Below are 20,271 nucleotides of genomic sequence, written 5' to 3' on the forward strand. Positions count from 1 at the left end.
AGTATTATCAATAAAATTTAAGAAATAACTCAAGGAAGAGTTGGAGAGATGGCTCAGGGGTTAACAGCACTTGCTGTTCTTGCAGAGAACTCAGGTTCCACATCAGCAGCTCACAACCATTTGAAACACTGGTTCCAGGCCTGGCGCCCTCTTCTGGCATCCCTGGGTACTACTGCACACACAAAGTGCACATATACGCAGACATCAAACATACACAAACAAAATCATTTAAAAAATAAATAACACATTTACAATACATGAAAAAAGTAGAGTGAACTAATTTTCAACTGTGTCATCTTACTTTGTGCATATTGGCACTGGCCATGTGATAGGCTAAGAAATTGTACCAATACATGCAGCCCTCCTGATCTGGAGACAGAGCATGTGGCTGGTAATACCTCTGAAACTGAGTGACCATCTTCCTGTGTAGATCCTGAAACACAAATAAAGGATGTCTGAGGACACAACAATATAACCTGAGCAGCACAGTGTCTCCCATTTCCAAAGCTGTAAAGAAAATCTCTCCACAAACTAGTTACTAAAGGGAAAGTTAGTGGTTTTACAGTGGAGAAATCCAGTAAATACTCCTTTAACCAACATCTATAATAATCAACAATCAACATCTACATTATCCATAAGACACATCAATCTCAATCCCTGACAGGGTGTGATAAAGGCACAGCATCATTTCTGTGCAATTCTAAAAAGAAAGAAAGAAAGAAAGAAAGAAAGAAAGAAAGAAAGAAAGAAAGAAAGAAAGAAAGAAAGAAAGAAAGAAATTGAGAGCAGCTTTAATCCCAGCACTCGAAGGCAGAGGCAGGAGTGCTGTAAGTTTAAGTTCCAGGACAGGCTCCAAAGCTACACAGAGAAACCCTATCTTTGAGAAAGAAAGAGAGAGAGAGAGAGAGAGAGAGAGAGAGAGACAGAGACAGACAGAGACAGAGACAGAGAGAGAGAGACAGAAAAGAAACTGAGCAAAGAAGTGATAGCACACACCTTTACTGCCACACTCAGGAGGCAGAGGCAGGCAGATCACTAAGAGTCTAAGGCCAGCCTGGTCTACAGAGAAACTCTGTCTCAGAAAAAAAAAAAAAAAAGAACAAAAAAATCTGTGTGTGTGTGTGTGTAGATTTGTGCACATTGACTGTAGGAACCTTTAGAGGTCAGAAGAGTCTGTCAGATCCTCTGATACTGGAATTACAGGCAGTTGTGAGCTCCCTAACATGGGTGCTGGGAATAGAACTTGGGTTCAAGTGCTTGTGTTATTGTAGCCAAATAGGTATACCCTCTCCCCACTCAGAAGACATCAGACAACACCAAATGAGGGAACATTGTTTAAATTAACTGAGGAATTTTCACAAATTTGAGGACATTAGGAGACGGCAAACAGGGGAAAGATGTTGCCACGATCAGATACTTCATGGGTCCTGAATTGGATCTGACCGTAGAAAGAACATTGGTAGAGAAGGTGGTAAAACTTTAAAAACTTGTACATTAGCTAATAATAGTATATCAATGACAATTTTGCTGGTTTTGATGATTGTATTATAGTTGTGTAAATGTTAGCAGTAAGAGAAACAAAGCAAAAGTTTACACATAGGAAGCATGCAGTATATTTTGTATATCTTTGTATATCAAGTCTAAACTGTTTTTAAATAAAAAGTAATAACATATATGAAGTTATGTTACCTGAAGCTGACTTCGATTCTTCTCTGTAAGGAAATCTATTTGAAGATCATGTAAATAATAACAAAATGACTTTCCATTCCGATCGCAGAATAAGAGAGACTTATTGACAAACTCCTGCAATATGTCTTCTACTTCTTCAGTCTCCAAGTCCCAGAGAACACATAACACCTAGGAACCATTTTAAACACTTCATATGCCAAAGTACAATGAGTAGAAAGTCCTATAGATAATGTATTCTAACCAATACATTACTTGAAAGCCCTGAATAAGAATGTCTCCACATCTAGGCAGAGCTCGGGGAAATCCTGTAGAAGAGGGGGAGGAAGGATAATAGGGGCCAGAGGGGTCCAGGGCACCACAAAAACACAGCCCATAGAATCAACTAACCAGGGCTCATAGGGGTTCACAGAGACTCAACCGACAGTCAGGGAGCCTGTATGGGTCTGACCTAGGTCCTCTGCATATGCACTACGGCTGTGTAACTTGTAGGACTCCTAATGGTGGCAGTGGGAGGTATCTTTAACTCCTTTGCCTGCTCTAGGGACTCTTTTCCTCATCCAGCCTTGATAGGAGGGTATGTGCCTAGTCTTGCTGTAACTTGATATGCTGTGTTTGTTTGAAATCCCTGGGAAACCTGCTCTTTTCTGAAGGGAAACAGAGGAGGAGTGGATCTGAGGGAGAAGAGAGGTAGGGGGTGGGAACTGGGAGGAGAGGAGGGAGGGGACACATTGGCCAGGATGTAACATATGAGAGAAGAAGAAATTTAAAAAGTATATAAAAAAAGAATGTCTCCATGTCTTAAGAAGTTCAGCTAGTTCTCAGGACAAAAAGAGGAACTGGATGCTTCTCTCAGTTCTCTAGAACCACTGAAAATTAAATAACTCACAAGAGAGAGCCTTTTACGGAGACCAAGAGCAGAGGGACTTTGGCACTGTTACCTGTCACATCAGTACCATTATCAAAGTTCACAAGCCATAAATAGTCAACGACAAGGAATGCTGGTCAGTCCATTACCTTTGTAGGGACCTTGACATCCTTCTGCAGGATGGAAAGATCTGTGTAATAATCTTTGATATCTTCTCTGAGCATTTCAACACTTATAGACATGGCTTCATCCAGAGCTTCATAATCATAAGAGGAAGATTTCCTTATTCTCTTAAACTGCTTATTCTGAAGTTGTCTGAGGTAGTACGCCCAGCGATTGGGAAAATCGCGTAAAAGTGCACCAATTAAAGACACCACAAGAGGAGAACCTGAAGGTAAAAGTGATTATGTTAATATCATCTTATTTTAAAATCACCACTATGCTGTGGGGTGGTGCTCTTGTACACTGTAAAGATTTGTCATTTGTATTAGTTTAATAAAACGTTGATTGGCCAGTAGCCAGGCAGGAAGTATAGGCGGGACAACCAGACTTGGAGAATTCTGGGAAGAGGAAAGGCAGAGACATAGTCCCCAGTCAGATGCAGAGGAAGCAAGATGAGAATGCCTTACTGAGAAAAGGTACCAAGTCCTGAGGCTAACAGGTGGTAATGGTATATGCTTTTAATCTCAGCACTCAGGCGGCAGAGGCAGGTGGATCTCTGTGAATTTGAGCCCAACCTGATCTACAAGAGCTAGTTCCAGGACAGGCTCCAAAGCTACAAAGAAACCCTGTCTCAAAATACCAAAAAAAAAAAAAAAAAAAAAGAAAGAAAAAGAAAAAGAAAAAAAGAGAGAAAAGAGAGTGAGAGTTATTGTCTTAATTTAAGTTTGCGCTGGGCGGTAGTGGTGCACACCTTTAATTCCAGCACTCGGGAGGCAGAGGCAGGTGGATCTCTGTGAGTTCAAGACCAGCCTGGTCTACAAGAGCTAGTTCCAGGACAGGTTCCAAAACCACAGAGAAACCCTGTCTCGAAAAACCAAAAAAAAAGAAAATAATAATAATAATAATAATTTAAGTTTGCAAGAGTTAGTTAATAAGAAGCCTGAGTATTAGTCAAACAATTTATAATTAATATAAGCCTCTGTGTGTTTATTTGGAACTGAACAGCTATGGGACCAGTCTACACCACTAAACAATTTAAAATTTTTAATCTCCCCCCACAAAGTGTGTGTATGGAGGTAAGTGTGGGTATGTGTGTGGGTGCAGGTAGGGGAGTAGTAGGGGAGTAAGGAGACGGGTGTGGGTAGGTGTGAGGATGTGAAGGTTATAGGACAACTTGTAGGAGTGTTCTATCCTTCCAGGAAGACCCTGAGGATGAAATACAAGTGGTGAGGCTTGGCAGCAAGCATCTCTACCAACTAAACCACCTCACCAGGACAAGAAACAATTTTCAATGCAAGCTATCCAGGGCCTTGGAGCATTTCCAACTCCTGGTCACTTTCCTTCAAGGCATGTCTTCTAAGGAAATCATCAGAATAGAATAAGACAGGTCTCGCAGACAGATACTCATTACATCATTTGCTCAGTTCATTTGCATTATCTTTTGGTGCAATCCCTCTGCTACACGGCTGTCCACATGTCAGTCACACCCATGCAACGGAGTTCAGAGAAAACTGCAGAGGCTGAACACATGGAAGAGCCCTGAAAGGTGGCACAATGAAGGCAACGCTGGGAGCTCCACCCTCCTCCCGAAACCATCAGCGCACCTCTCATCTGTCTCTGCATCACCCTCTATGAGGCACTAAATGTAAGTCCCTGATTTCTGTGAGCTGCTCAAACAAGTTAGCCACTCTTAAGGACGGGATGGGAGCTGCTGAGTCAGAAGCATGGGTACAACAACCTGTTGACTGGTATCTGAAGTTGGAAAAAGAGAGCAGCAGTCATAGGAACTGATCCTTCAACCTGTAGGACAGACACTTTTTCCATGGAAGCCATTTAAGAATTAAATAAAAGGACATGTGGTGTCAGAGTTTGGCACTTACTCGCCAAACTGAAACATTAATTTTATAAAATTCCAAACAAAATAATTTTTAAATAGTGTTCATAATGTTTTTTCACAGACAGTAAAAATCTCAACTTCATTTTATCTTTCTCATGAGCATACTCTTTAACACATAGTGGGTACACGTAACATTATTATATAGAATAAATACCAAGTATATTCTCTTAAGGTTTTAGAGGTACCTAAAATATCAAATGCCATGAAACAGATTTGGGTGCTCATGTGCTAAATTAGCATATTCACCAGCTTGCTTTATAAAGAGAGCATCAGGATTTGCACAGCCTCCCCTCACACACACATGCCAGCAGCCGTACCTTTGCATTCTTTTATAATACTGTGAGCCTCCACTGGCAAATCTTCTTTCTTCATGCTAACGAAAAGCGATAAGATTTCAAGTCCCTTCTCTTTCCCTAGACCACTGTCCACAGAGACAACATACTTAGGACCTGCAGCAAAATTGCAACACAATGGAAGCAGTGCGTTACGTCACGTGTGTACATGCACTGAATGAAATAATGTCTTTTGATGTAATAAGTTTACAACAGCACTCACAAGGAAATGAAAAGCCTTACCCATCACGGAGTCCGTAACACTCTTATCTCTGGTTGTAAGAAGAATATGACACTGGTTGTCGAAAGCTTTTAACACCCACGGATCCCAAATATCATCTAAGATCAGCAGACACCTAAGTTTAAAAAGCGAAATGAAATCATGTCAGGCAGTGGTGGCACATACCTTTAATCCCAGCACTAGAGAGGCAGAGACAGGCGGATCTCTGTGAGTTCAAGGCCAGCCTGGTCTACAAGAGCGAGTTCCAAGACAACCAGGGCTACAGAGAAACCTTGCCTCAAAAAATAAAACAAAACAAATAAATCACTAATGACTCTTATTTTACACTCCCTTTAAAAAGAAATTTTAAGGCAAGGGTAAAATGGTAGACTAGAAGTTTTTTCCATGTGTCTCCATGAACAAGAAGAGTCAGGAAAGCAAAGGAGAAACTTCCAGAAGGAAAAGAAAGGAAAAGCATGAGGAATTGTGGTGGTTTGAATAAAAATGGCCCCCATAAGGCTCCATTTGCTTGCATGCTTAGTCCCCAGTTGATGAACTGTTTAGAAGGATTAGAAGACCTGGCCTTGTTGGAGGAGGTGTTTCACTAGGAGTGGACTTTGAGGTATCAAAAGCCCATGACAGGACAAGTTTCTTGCTCTCTGACTGCTGCCTGTGGATCAAGATGTAAAGCTCTCAGCTACTCCTCCAGCACCATGCCTGTCTACTCCCGGCCATGATGGTACCACACTAACCCCCTGAAACTGGAAGACAGCCTCCAATTAAAGGCTTCCTTTTCATAAGCGCTGCGTTGGCTATGATGTCATGATGTCTCTCCACAGCAATAGAATGTAACAAGACAGAAGTCAAGGTTGGCAGGAGTACAAGAATAAGTCAATAAAAGTATGCATGCACATGCATGCACAAAATAAATTTAACTAAAAGAAAATGGCTCTGCAGTTAAAAGAACTAGCCACTCATAGCGGAGCCAAGTTTGGCTCCCAGAATTCACTGGGTGGCTAACAACAGTCTGCAATTCCAGTTCCAGAAGATCCAATACCCCCTTCTAGTGAGTGAGAGAAAGAAAGGGTGTGGATTTGTAAGTCCCAGTGTGCCTCTGTTTCCCATTTGTGACTCACCAGGTGAGTTCCTGACTGTTTCTGATGCCTTTACTCTGCCATCAAGAACTCTAACTTTCTGAAACTGTAAGCCCAAAAGAACCTCTTCCTTCTAGAAATAGCCTTGGTCACGGTATTTCTTCACAGTAACAGAAAGGTCACTAAGACAAGAGGCTTGTGGGACTGTTCCACCAACTGAGATGCAGCAGAAGGGATAAGATTGTTGGGATCTGCTAGTCTAGCCAAACAGACCACAAGCTGCAGGTTCTGTGAGAGACCCAGTATCCTGGGGCTATAGAAGAAAACACCAATCATTGCCTGTGACCTCCTCAGGTGCACACACGGGCACGTGTGCACACACATACACACCCCACACACACTTCTCAGGCCAGTGGGATGACCCAGACTTGAGTTCAATTCCCATAATCCAGGACAGAAATTAAGAACCAAATCCTGCTGGTCTACAAGAGCTAGTTCCAGGACAGGCTCCAAAGCTACAGAGAAACCCTGTCTCGAAAAACTAAAAAAAAAACAAACAAAAAAAAAAACAAAAAAAACAAAAAAAAAAAACGAACCAACTCCTGAAAAAGCTGTCATCTAATTATACACAAACACACACACATACACACACAATGAATTTTAAAATAAAATAAAGCCTTTCAGCTAGGGATATGGCGCAGTGGTAAAACACTGTCTAACACAGATGAAGAATTAGGTTCAATCCACACCCACACAAAAACAAGAAACCCTTCCTTCTTTCCATTCTCACTCTTTAACTTATTTGTTTAGGTTTTCTTTATCTTGTTCTACATTTATCCAATGGAACCAATTTATTCAAACCAAGAAGTTTGTAGTTTCTAACAAAGACTACTCACCAACTACCAACTGCTTCTCAAAACCCTACAATGGCATGTAGGAGGCAATACGATGAAAAACGAGCAATTTAGACCAAGTGGTAGCTACTTTCCTTTTTAAAATTAGAAAAGAGAACAGTAGGAAAGCAATGCCTCTTGAAAAAGGGCATGTTGTTCTCAGGAGGTCAGCACGTCCCCTACACTGACCACATCTGACCGTCTGTACCTGGGGTGTTTGCGCAGCATCAGAACACGGAGACGATCTTTAGCCTCCTCGATGTTAAGCGGAAGTCTCTGAGAAAAACTCTCCTCTTGATCCAGGCGTGTGCAAAGATTCTGCAGTTTCATCAGAAGCCCAGATTTGTCTTGTTTTCCAACAGAAACCCAATGCACACCCCCTGGGAAACAACCTACGAAGGAAGAAAGGATAAAAGTGTAAGGGTAAGGCCCTCTGAAATGCTCTCCTGCATGTATCTTCATGCTCATCTCCAACCTCATATCTGCACCTTCTCTGGAGTCAGGCTACAAAGTCTGATAGGAGTTTATTGCTGAACTACAAACTAAATCTAAGAAAAACTGAAGATTTTAAGTTAGGAACGTATCTGAGGCTTTCAGGGAAGTATTTTTGCTTTACCAAAGCCAACTTCCAGAATCTTTGTTCCCAGCGATTATTGTCCGTGTCTCAGTATTAGTGCCCTTGCCATATGGGGCTGAGTTATTCTTTGTTGTGAGCGATTTTCCCATGTATACCAGAATGACTGACAACCTCCTGATCCCTACTCTGGGATGCTAGGAGTCTTCCTATCAGTACCGACACCAAAACCATCTTTAAGCACTGTGAAACGTCCCTACAGGGGTGAAGAAATTCCAGTTAAGAATGAATGACATCTCTGTGAGTTCGAGACCAGCCTGGTCTACAGAGCTAGTTCCAGGACAGGCTCCAAAGCCACAGAGAAACCCTGTCTCGAAAAAAGAAAAAAAAAAAAAAAAAAAAAGAATGAATGACACCAGGCTAAAGAGATGGCTTAGTGGGTAAGCGTTCCAGCTGCTCTTCCAGAGGATCCACTTACAGCTCCCAGTTCCCCATGGTGGTTTAGAACCTTCTGTAGCTCCCCTTCCAGGGGATTTGACTCCCTCTTTTGGCCTCTGGGAAGCAGACATGTGGTGCATGCATATACACATTTTCAAAACACACACATAAATACAAATAAGTATTTTTTTTAAAGGAACAAACATCTATGAACACACGATGTATTCAGTAGGGTCCTCTGAGAGTTCTCAAGGATGGCTCTGAGGCTCACTAGCTGTGACTTCCAGCACATCCCTGCCCGTTATTCCCATTCCTTACCCTGAAATAGGATGACTCTACTTCCTGCAGAGCTGCTAAGAGAACATAAGTACATAATGTGACAGGCATGGTGGCACACGCCGTTATTCCCAGCACTCAGGAGGCAGAGGCAGAAAGATCTCTGTGAGTTCAAGATCAGTCGAGTTCCAGGCTAGCCCCAGCTGAGAATACACAGTGGCGTTCATCGTTCTGAGCTGGCACACTGGTGCACCAGGTACACACGATTGCCACATAGACCCGACAACCTGAGCTTGATCCCTGGAAGCCGGAGAACAGTGGGAGGAGAGGGCGGACTCCACAGCGCTGTCTTCAGACCTTCATATGAGGACTGTGGCACGCATGTACCCACAAGCACACATGCACGCACAGGGACAGAAAGACATACATACACGAATAATCTTATTTTTTTAAAAAATTGTCGGGCACAGTGGGACACGCCTTTAATCCCAACACTCAGGAGACAGAGGCAGATGATCTCTGAGTTTGAGGCCAGCCTGGTCTACAGAGTGAGTTCCAGGACAGCCAGGGCTACACAGAGAAACCCTGTCTTAAAAAAACAAAAAAGAGGAGCCTGGAGAGATGGCTCAAAGGTTATAAGCAGTGACTATTCTTCCAGGGGTCCTGAGTTTAATTCCCAGCAATCACATGGTGGCTCACAACTATCTGTAATGAGATCTGGTGCCCTGTATGTATGGAGATACATACAGGCAGAATACTGTATACATAATTAATAAATAAATCTTTAAAAAGAAAAAAAAACAGTAATAATAATATTTTTTTAAAAGAAGCTCATTATTTTGTGTGCTAACTAAAAGAGATAGGTTAATAAGAGACAAGGTTGGAAAGCCTGGTTTCATTAGTGTGTACCTTAGAAAGCAGACAAGAAACCCTATCACTTTATGGCAGAAACTTCCTGACGTTCTCGGCTATGATGAAGCGGTAGGCCCTACAGCTGTGCTCTGTGTATGTGTATTTGGAAACACACTGCAGATATGCTCCAAAATTCACCCCAAGCTGTTAACAGAAATTTAGAACTTGGGAGACCAGCAAATGAAGAGAGTTTTCACGGACCCTACCGAGCCCTCCACCTGCTGAGGTAGTGCAGCCATCTTAGTGGTGTCTCTGAGACAGCATCTCAGTCTGTAGACGCCATCAGCCTCAACGGCCCAACTCTCCTGCCCCAGACTCCTGAATACACCTCCACCCTTAGTTTGGTTTTACTTCTTTTTAAATAAAAAATTCTACTTTCGTAAGACTTAAACAAAATTTTAATCCTAAAATAATGTGATTTCCACTTTATGTTTTAAAGATTATCCCAGAATTAAAAAAAAGTAAAATATCTCAATTGGGCTACCTGATAAACGCCTGCACATTTAAGTCCATCTTCCTAGGCTAATGCCTTTCTATCCCGAATGGCAAACTACCTGATAAACTCCACATTTAAGGCATTTTCCTAGGTTAAAGCCTTCCTATCCTAAATTTAAAACTATATTGGAGCATTATAAGCATATGCAAGAAAAAACAAAATAAACACTATTTATTTCAAAAAGAAAAGTAGACAAAAATATTAAGTGATCAACTAATCTACAAATCTACAGTACAGCATTTAGTTAAACAATGAACTGCTGTTTCTACATTTTAGATGAATCTCAACATCTTAACTATGGGCACAAGAGGGAGCAATTTAGCCTTGAAAGAAGTTTGTACTTCTAATTCATTCAGAGAAACTTATTCAAAGAAAAACTGCCTGTATTCAAAGGGGGGAAAAAGGTCCCGTTCTGTTTTCACATGAGGTTTTTCCTGGTAGCAAATAATAATCTAATAGCATCAAGGAAATCCTGGAATGGACAGAAACAAACAAGTAGGCAGCCTATAGAAAAAGTTCCCAGGCTTTAAAGACACAGCATAGGGCTGGCAAGACAGCTCAGTGAGTAAAAACCAACCTGACAACCTCAGTTCAACCCCTGAAATCCACACGGTAGACGGAGAAGTGATGACCACAGCACACACACATCTGCACATGTGCACATAAACACACACACACACAGAGTACTGTAACTGGTTTAAAGATATGTTAACAGTTCCTATCTGTGTGCATGTTTGAGTGCGTGTGCGTGCGTATTTGTATATGAAACAGTCAAACTTTCCAAAGAAAACTGGTCTATTTAAAAATGCATAGACAGGCAGTGAAAATCCCATCACTTGGACCTCACCAAAGTACAGGAGAAATAGAAATTAAGTTCACATGTATGAAAGACTTATTAGTGTATCTGTAATTTTCTCAGAGTAAAGTAGTTAGGGACTGGAGAGATGGCTCTGTTTGTCAAGTGCTTACACAAGCATCGAGCAAGGAGACCTAAATTTAATCGCTAACACCAATGCAAAAAGCCAGATGTGGGAGGGTTGAACAGGACATGCTTAAAATCTGTGAAGAAAGGCAAATCTCTATGAGTGGCTGCCCAGGTAGCCTAGCTCAGTCACTAAGCTCTAGGTTCAGTGAGACCCCTATCTTAAATGTAGAGAACAACTGAGGAAGATACCATATGTTGACCTCTGGCCTCCACAAGCACATGTACACAAACACACACACACACACACACACACAGAGTGGTTAAATTACACAATGTTTCCTGAGCCATTAACTCTCCAAGTTTTTATTCACTTTTAGTCTCTAAAATTAAAAGTTCATCATAATATAAAGCAACTTAAATGAGATATACTTTACATTTATATATACACACATATATATTTTTTTAAAGTTCATCATGAAACTGAAATGAATCATTTCTTTATCCTAAAGGAACTGAAGCCCATTTTAAAAGTCCTGAAATATCTTTAGTGACCAATTTTACAGTAGTTTGTTTAGGGTTTTGTTTCATTTTGTTTTAGATAGATTCTCACTGTACAAGGAACTCACTATGTAGATCAGGCTGGCCTTGATCGCAGAGATCCATGGACCTCTACCTCTCCTGCGCTGGAATTAATGGCATGCATCACACTTCCAGACAGCCGAAGAGATTTTAAAAACTATTCTGAGGTTCTGGAGACTTTCAAAGAGCTAATACGCCAGGCGATGGTGGCGCACGCCTTTAACCCCAGCACTCGGGAGGCAGAGGCAGGCGGATCTCTGTGAGTTCAAGACCAGCCTGGTCTACAGAGCTAGTTCCAGGACAGGCTCCAAAGCCACAGAGAAACCCTGTCTCTCGAAAAACCAAAAAAAAAAAAAAAAAAAAAAAAAAAAAAAACTAATAAGTCTCAAGAAACTTCTCTTATAACACACACACACACTAAGAGCTAAGGACTGGGCATCCTGTCAAAACTGCCATCAATAGCGCTAAGAAAGGCTAAGAAGTTGGAAACTAAATCCTCGCACACAAATACGTGCCCTAGACTCTATCTTTCCAATCTCCACAGGTTAGAGAAACACACAGGCATTTACAGCCAAAGCTGATAGTCTGAGTCTGGATCCCCAGAATCCACATGATGGAAAGAGAGAACCAACTCTCACTAACTGTCCACTGTCCTTCACACAAGTGCGTGAACACACACACAAGTATGCACACATAATAAATAAACATTCTTAGGAATCATGAAAGAATGGAGGGAGCCAAACACTGGGGTAGATGTGCATTTATTCCTGATGAATATCATGAGAACCCCGCCAGCAAATCTGAAACCCTCTGCTGCCCAGCAAGCCTTCCGCCTCTCCACTAACCACTCGGTGCCCTTCTCACTTCCCTTCCCTACTCTCCCATCCCTAGTCTGCCTAGCAAACTTTATTCCTTCTCTAAAAATTCAACTAAATGCCATCTCATTCAGGAAACCCACCCTACCCATCCGCTTCCTCTAGAAAGTGAGCATTCCTTCCTTTTAACTTTGTACCCTGTATTAGGTTAGGTTTTTTTTTTTTTGAAACAAGGTTTCTCTGTAGCTTTGGTGCCTGCCCTGGAACTAGCTCTTGTAGACCAGGTTGGCCTCAAACTCACAAAGATCCGCCTGCCTCTGCCTCCCAAGTGCTGGGATTAAGGCGTGCGCCGCCACCACCTGGTCAATACCCTGCATTAGTTAGGGCTCTCTAGAGGAATAGAACTAATATATATGTATATACATATCATATGCACATATATAGCTGGGTCTATATATATAGTTACCTATAGGTGGGTGGTGATATGGGGGGGGGGGTGTAGTTAATTCCAGGTGTAGTCAAGATGAAAACTAAGAACAGTCATACGCGTGCCCTGTACTTCCTTCTACCGTTCAATTCTCACACACGCAATAATTTGTAGTGTCTGTTCCCCTACTGGACTATGAATGAGTCCCTCAAGTGCACAGCCTTGGTTTGATTTCCCGTGCCCAACACTGTCCCTCACACAACAGAGGCTCAGATATTTACTGTAGACATGAATACCTGAGGAAAGGAGAGTCAGTCACCAGATAAATGGAGCTCGAAAGCCACTCCTAAAAACTCCTCTGGCTGCAGTCAATCCTAGGGTTTCCTTCCTGGGAATTTCACAAGGCAGATGAGCTCATTTTTATCTTGAATTATGATGAGCATATGAGAATGTCTGGATGTGGATTTGTGGGTGCGATTGCAGTGCCAAGGAAAACAGAGGAGGGCACCAGATGACTGCAGTGCCAAGGAAACAGGAGGGCACCAGACCCTTGGAGCTGCAGCTACAGGCAACTGCGAGTCACCTGACATGGGTGCTGGGAACTAAACTCGGGTTCTCTGGAAGACCAAGAGCCATCTCTCCAGCCCTAAGATGTTCATTTTTAACGATAAACAGTTAGAGCTGGGGGATACAGCTCGGTTGGCAGTGTTTGGTGAGCAGGCATGAAGCTCTGAGCTCAGTTCCTCCCAACACCGTATGAACTGCATGTGGTAACACGCGCCTGTCATGTCAGCACTCAGAAGGGAGACTCGCACAGGAATCAGAAGTTTAAGATGCTCCTCAGCTCCGTAGCAGATTCAAGACTAGCCTGGCTTACCTGAGATCTGTCTCTCCCTCTACACCCCACCTCACCCCACCCCCAAAAGAAAAAAAGATAAGCAACTAACAGAAATAATCATAAAACAAAGGGGCAGAGGAGAGGGCTCAGTGGGTAAAAGCACTTGCTACAAGCTTGAGGATCTGAAGTCAGATCCTCAGCACCCATGGAAATACCAGGGGGGCGAAGTGGCTCACTTATAATCCCAGCACTCAAAGAGACAGAGAGACAGGATCCACAGAGCAAGGCAGCTCTTTATAGCCACTAAAACACTGAGCTCTGGAGTCAAGTCAGAGGGCCTACCTTAACATATAAAGGGGAGAATGACCAAAGAAAACAACCGATATCAATCTCTAGCTTTCACATACATGTACACACTCACATGTACATGCATCATGTATCCACACATACAAACATACATACATACATGCCACACAAGTATTTACATATGCTGGATAGTTTTATGTCAACTTGACACAAGCTAAAGTCATCTGAGAGGAGGGAACCTCAATTAAGAAAATGCCTCCACAGAGACCCAGATCAGAGGACTGAACTGAGCTCCCAAAGTCTAGTTGAAGAGTGGGAGGAATAAAAATAGCAGCAAAGAGGTCAAGACCATGATGGGTTCACCCACTGAAACAATCTACCTGAGCTAATGGGAACTCACCAACACCAGACAGACTGGGAAGGAACACACATAGGACCAAACTAGTCCCTCTGAACGTGGTTGACAGCTGCATGGCTGGGGCAGACTGAGGGGAGTGGCACCAAGGTTTATCCCTACTGCATGTACTGGCTTTTTGGAACCTATTCTCTTTGGGTGACACCTTGCTCAGCCTAGACATAGTAGGGAGGGCCTTGGACCTTCCCCAAAGCAATGTGCCTTACCCTCTCTGAGGAGTGGATTGGGGGGTGGGGGTATGTGGAGGAAATGGGAGGAGGGGAGGGAATGGGAGGAGGGGAGGAAGTGGGAACTTGGATTTGATATGTATAATGAAAATAGACAGTTTGTTTTCTTGAAGAAGAAGGTGTCTCATCACAGCGATAGAAACCCTAAATAGAACAATGCATGAAAAGAAACAGGAAAAAGAAATAATTACAGAAATGGAAGAACTGAGCCGGACAGTGGTGGTGCACACTTTTAATCCCCAGTACTCGGGAGGCAGAGACAAGCAGAGCTCTGTGAGTTCGAGGCCAGCCTGGTCTATAAGAGCTAGTTCCAGGACAGGCTCCAAAGCTACAGAGAAACCCTGTCTCGAAAAACCAAAAACAAACAAACAAACAAACAAAAAAGCTGGGCTATAGTGGTGCCGGCCTTTAATCCCAGCATGTGAGAGGCAGAGGCAGATGGATTTCTGTGAGTTCAAAGCCAGCCTGGTTTACAGAGTTCCAGGACAGCCAGGGCTACAAAGAGAAACCCTGTCTGGAAAGAAAAAAGAAGAAATAAACGTGAGGAAGAGGGACAAGGGTTGTAACTCCGGTGGAACGTCTGCCTAGCATGGGAGGTGCCCTGGGTGTGATCCCCAGCACCTATGATGACTCACCCTCAAAAACACCCAGAAAAGGAAACGTAGGACAGAAGCAAATCACTATCAAAGAGAGGCAGGCAAAAGAGGAAGATTTGATGCTATGCACTCCTGGGTTTGAAGGTGGAGCTATGAGGTAAGGAAATAGAGGCTCCCTCTTGGAGGCAAACAAATCAAGCACAGAAATTGTCTCAAGTGCTTCCAGATGAATTCAGTCTTAACACTTTGATTCCAACCTAGTTTGAAAAAAAAAAAAAAGAAGAACCTTAAGACAAGAGATGTATGTTATTTAACGTCACTAAATTTGTGGACGTTTATTACCGGTGGCCGCAGGAATGCCAAAGAGCAACAATAAGTAAAGAATTTCAGTATCCAAAGAAAATAAAATCTTGTAAATGATCAAACTTACCTTCTAAGAGGGCGTGATCTCGAACCGCTTCGGCAGCTAGCACAGACTTCCCACAGCCCGCCATTCCATATATGGTGACCCACCCTGGCTCGCCACTCAGCTTCCAGAGCTTCTGCTGAATGGCTTTCACCAGCTTCTTTCTAGTAACGAAAACCACCGGCCTCTGTGGTACTCCACCTTCACACAGCACGGTCCTCACTGAAAGCCCAAACAACTACGGATGAACAAAACTGCAAAACTTGTGAGTAACTCTCCCGGAAAACCAGGATAAGCGAGGCAGACGCTTAGACGAATATCAAAATTTTATTAAAAAAAAAAAATAAGTATGAATTTCACCCTTCCAATGTCTCATAACACAAAGAACAGGAGTAAGCATATTATAGTCTTCAAGATCACGACACACAGTGGAAGTCTCCATCTATCCCTGCCTTATACACACTATCACTCCCTGACCCTCCAGCCTCTTTTGCCTGTGTCGAACAATGGGAAGGACCAAGGGTATAGTCCAGTGGCTGAGTTTGCAAGGTCAGGGTTGTGGGTTTGATACCAAGCACCACAATAAAGAAAGCAGGGGAAGGATAAGGGCAACAAAATGGTTCAACAGGCAAAGGCACTCGCTGCCTAGTCTGAGGAACTGAGTTCAACTCCTGCAGGTTGTCCTCTGATTTCTTCTTGGGCTCCATGGCTCACATTATATAATGTGGGAAAAAAAAAAACTTGTTAACACTGGAAAGAATGTAAAGAGAACAATGGCTATGGAATTCCTTTCAAAAACATAGGTGTCTGGGCTGCAGAGATGGCTCAATGGTTAAGAGTACTGACTGTTCTTCTAGAGGACCCGGGTTCCATTCCCAGCACCTGCATGGCCGCTCACAATGGTCTGTAACTCTAGTTCTAGAAGATCCAATGCCCTCTTCTGGCCTCTGAGGACACCAGGCATACACGTGGGGCACAGGCATACATGCAGGTAAAATAGGCAGACACATAAGATGAAATTTAAAAAAAAAAAAAAAAAGCCGGGCGGTGGTGGCGCACGCCTTTAATCCCAGCACTCGGGAGGCAGAGGCAGGTGGATCTCTGTGAGTTCGAGACCAGCCTGGTCTACAAGAGCTAGTTCCAGGACAGGCTCCAAAACCACAGAGAAACCCTGTCTCGAAAAACCAAAAAAAAAAAAAAAAAAAAAAAGAATGTAAATTTCTAAAAATTCTTTTCCTGTCCTATAAACTCTATACAACACGCAAATAAAGAAAATAATTGAGGCCCTGCAAACACTCTTATTAGCTCTAGAATTAAGAGCGCATATGCTACCCCTCAGCAGTAAGTAGTTCACTACACGAGAAGAACCTGTATCAACATGGACACAAATAATTCAGATTTGAACTTAAACTATTTCTGCGCCTGCTTCCGGGAACGGAAATACACTCTCCAGCAGTTCAACTGCAATCAAACCTGCAAACAATAGAGCCACAATGACAGCAGCGCCGTGACATGAGGTATCAGGGATACACACCAAATGACGTTAGCCCGCCGTCTGTGTCTTTGCCACTGGAAGAAGAGATGAGAGGAAGGCCACTGTGAAGAAGGGCGGCAAGGTCTTTATATCCCTCGTGCAGGAGAGCGTTGTAGAACGAAATGTAGGCACAGTTGTCTTTATTGAGTATCATCGTGATCAGAGCAGCGGCTCGTTGATGCTGAGTGGTCTGGGAAAAATGAGATAGGTAAGGATGCAGCCATGGATACACGGGCAGCACAAATTAGCGGAGACTGGCCCAAGTCCCGAGGGCACCGGAAACTTTAAAGACGTATAGCACTCCTCAGAGGGCTTTACCTGGCTCCTCACTTTTTCCTCCTCCACTACCGTTAAAACGTTGTCACTGATCATATGATCCATGATGTAGGATGTTTTGATGTCCCTTTCCAGAGCCTCTCTGTGTTGAAGCAGACAATTCCGGGCCTTTGCATCCATTGTCCCTCAGTCTGTGTCCTCGCTTCACTGCTAAGCATGAGCTACAGACAACATATCAACACACTTGTCACGGAAAGAAACATGACGTGTAATCAAGAAATGCAAAGAAAACAAGATTTTTTTTTTTTTTTTGGTTTTATGAGACAGGGTTTCTCTGTGCAGCCTTTGCTTGTCCTGAAACTAGCTCTGTAGATTAGGTTGGCCTCGAACTCGGAGACCTCAGAGATCCACCTGCCTCCACTTCTCAAGGGCTAGGATTAACGGCGTGTGCCACCTCTGCCTGACTTCTTATTTCTTAATTATGTTTCTTTTTTTTTTTTTTTTTTTGGTTTTTCGAGACAGGGTTTCTCTAGACCAGGCTGGTCTCGAACTCACAGAGATCCGCCTGCCTCTGCCTCCCAAGTGCTGGGATTAAAGGCGTGCGCCACCATCGCCCGGCCTTAATTATGTTTCTATTTAAAATGGAACATTACATAGCCATTTAAAATTACATAGCACATATCTCTATGCATTATATGTACTGACAAGGAAAGATGTTTCTGGCACTGCTGATTTTTTTTTTTTTTTTTTTTTTTTGGTTTTTCGAGACAGGGTTTCTCTGTGGTTTTGGAGCCTGTCCTGGAACTAACTCTTGTAGACCAGGCTGGTCTCGAACTCACAGAGATCCGCCTGCCTCTGCCTCCCGAGTGCTGGGATTAAAGGCGTGCGCCACCACCACCCGGCTGGCACTGCTGATTTAAAAAAGAGAAATAAAACCCCAAATAGCACAAAATGTGTTCTAGCTCATAAATCTATAAGAGGATGCTTAAATCCTGTTCATCAGTGTTTGGGAGGCTAAGTAGCAAGAATTCGGCTCTCTTTTATAATTTTATAGTCATTCTTTCAATAGACATTGCCACTTTTTACAGTAAAAATTCTTCCTTTTCTTAAGTTGAGGTTCTGTAAAAGTTACCATACCTAAAGTTTTAAAACTTGTTTCCTTTATCCAACTTACAACCAAGTGGCATTGCTGCTCTGAGTTCTCAAAGGAGTTGTCAGCCCCAGATCTTCACTGGAAAGCACATACTCACAGAACCACAGGAAATACCCTCCGACGTCATTGCTTGGACTATGGTAACAAAGGGTGATATTCTTTACAGAAAGATATTTTCATTTCCTAACAAGTTCCCTAAAATATAATGGAAATTATTCCACGGGTATAAAGCCCAGTTCTGACTGTTTGCAAGTTCTAAAACATTAACAGAACTCCATCCTATGTATTAAAGTGTGAACGTCTTAAATAGGCTTAATCATTCCTTCAATACATGGGGTGTGTGTGTGTGTGTGTGTGTGTGTGTGTGTGTGTTGCTAGGGATTGAACCAACTGCCTTAATTTGCAGGGTGGGCAAACAATCTACCACCAGTACTACATAATTTCAGACCTCTTTCATCTTATCCTGATACTCATATCCCTGAAGGAATTTACAGTCTAATGGAACAAAAAGAGAAGCAATCAGAATGTGACTATTCTAATGCAAAACCAAAGATGGGCACGAAGCCATTCAGAGAGCTCGGAAGAGGGGTATCATTCAACTTTAAAAAAAAAAAAACTTTTTTTTTGGAAAGTCATCAAATGTAACCCTTGCAAAAAAATAAAAATTAAAAAATGCGTCTGTTTGTGCTTGCCAAGGTCCACAAAATGCCCAGGATGGGAATGAAGTTAACTGGGGAAAAGAAATCAGAAGCAAACCTATCATTTTCAAAGCTAACAGTTTTAGTCTCAATTGACAGTTGTGAAATTCATCCTGACACAGGATATTAGGTTATGTCTAACAATTAAGCAAAACCACACTTTTGCAACTAATTTCCAATGTTCTCTAGGCTTATTAAACTTACTAAACACTTTTTTCAAACCTTACACAAACTGAAATGCTATGGGCAAACTCCCGGTGCCACACCTCTGGAGGCCACATCAAAAGAGAAAGTCAAACTGTTCGGAGACATAGAACACAAAATAAAGTCTGTCTGTCCAGGTCTACTTCCTCCTTACATAATTTCTCTTCCTGGCACGGAAGCAGAATGATCAAATATCCCGCGTTCCCTTATCTTCAGTCTCCTGGTTCTGCAACAGAACTCACCAAGAACCTGTCTAGAGGGAGTGGGGAAGAGATAGAGCGAGAGGGAAGGTACACTTACCCAAACCTTTGCACCGGAGTAGTGCTGGGAAGAGCAGCCCCGGAAGGGTCCGAAGCTGATGCTCGATCGCCTTAGTGCACCCGGGGCTCCCAGCCGCTGTTCCAGCGACCCCGCGCCCCGGGCAGGTCCCGATACCTCAGGTGCCTCACCTGGGCATCGGCCGCTCGGGGCGCAGGGGGATGCCCGGGACTTGCGAGCGACGGCGAGGGACGGTCACCTCGGCGGGCTGACCCCACCGGTTGCCTCGGGCCGCACCCGAGAGACCTCGCTCGACCCAAACACAAAAGCACTGCCACTCCCGCCGCCGCGTCTCCCCTCCGGCGGGAGCTGCCCGGGCGGGAAGCGGACGCCGCTCCGAAGGCTGACGCGACGGTCTCCGATCGTTTCCGATCGTCTCCGATCGCCGACCCCTGTCTCACACCCCTCGGATCACGGAGAGAACCGCCTCGCCCACTCGCAACCTCTGGGTCTCCGCCTCAGGCCCGCGGAGCGCTCAAACACCGCTGGGCCCCGCCCAGCCCAGCCCGGACGGCGCGCGCCCGCGGACGCAAATCCGCCGCCAGAGGGCCGGCAGCCCCGCGCGCGCCACCCCGCTACCGATGCTACCCTCGGCGCGTGCCCGCAGGCCCGGGGATTGCATCATCGCGTGCGCGGAGGGGCGGGGCTAAGACGCGGGGGCGCGCCCAGCCCCGCACGTGGCACGCTCGGCCCCGCCCCTCTCGTC

General features: G+C 43.7%; 1 protein-coding gene across 1 annotated transcript in view; it reads right to left on the reverse strand.

The window, feature by feature from the left end:
- Positions 1 to 20,152, reverse strand: part of Apaf1 (apoptotic peptidase activating factor 1) — a 68,854-nt gene extending 48,702 nt beyond the window's left edge. Inside the window, exons 1-10 of the mRNA XM_057758085.1 lie at positions 19,548 to 20,152; positions 17,235 to 17,413; positions 16,917 to 17,106; positions 15,407 to 15,604; positions 7,361 to 7,544; positions 5,189 to 5,301; positions 4,931 to 5,062; positions 2,704 to 2,942; positions 1,690 to 1,857; positions 302 to 433 (exon numbers count right to left, since the gene is read on the reverse strand). Of these exons, the coding sequence (XP_057614068.1) occupies positions 302 to 433; positions 1,690 to 1,857; positions 2,704 to 2,942; positions 4,931 to 5,062; positions 5,189 to 5,301; positions 7,361 to 7,544; positions 15,407 to 15,604; positions 16,917 to 17,106; positions 17,235 to 17,372 (1,494 nt within the window). The 5' untranslated portion in view covers positions 17,373 to 17,413; positions 19,548 to 20,152. The remainder of the gene's footprint in view (positions 1 to 301; positions 434 to 1,689; positions 1,858 to 2,703; positions 2,943 to 4,930; positions 5,063 to 5,188; positions 5,302 to 7,360; positions 7,545 to 15,406; positions 15,605 to 16,916; positions 17,107 to 17,234; positions 17,414 to 19,547) is intronic.
- Positions 20,153 to 20,271: the final 119 nt, after the last annotated feature.

The sequence above is a fragment of the Chionomys nivalis genome, chromosome 25, assembly GCF_950005125.1.
Source record: "Chionomys nivalis chromosome 25, mChiNiv1.1, whole genome shotgun sequence".
NCBI classification, from domain to species: Eukaryota; Metazoa; Chordata; class Mammalia; order Rodentia; family Cricetidae; genus Chionomys; species Chionomys nivalis.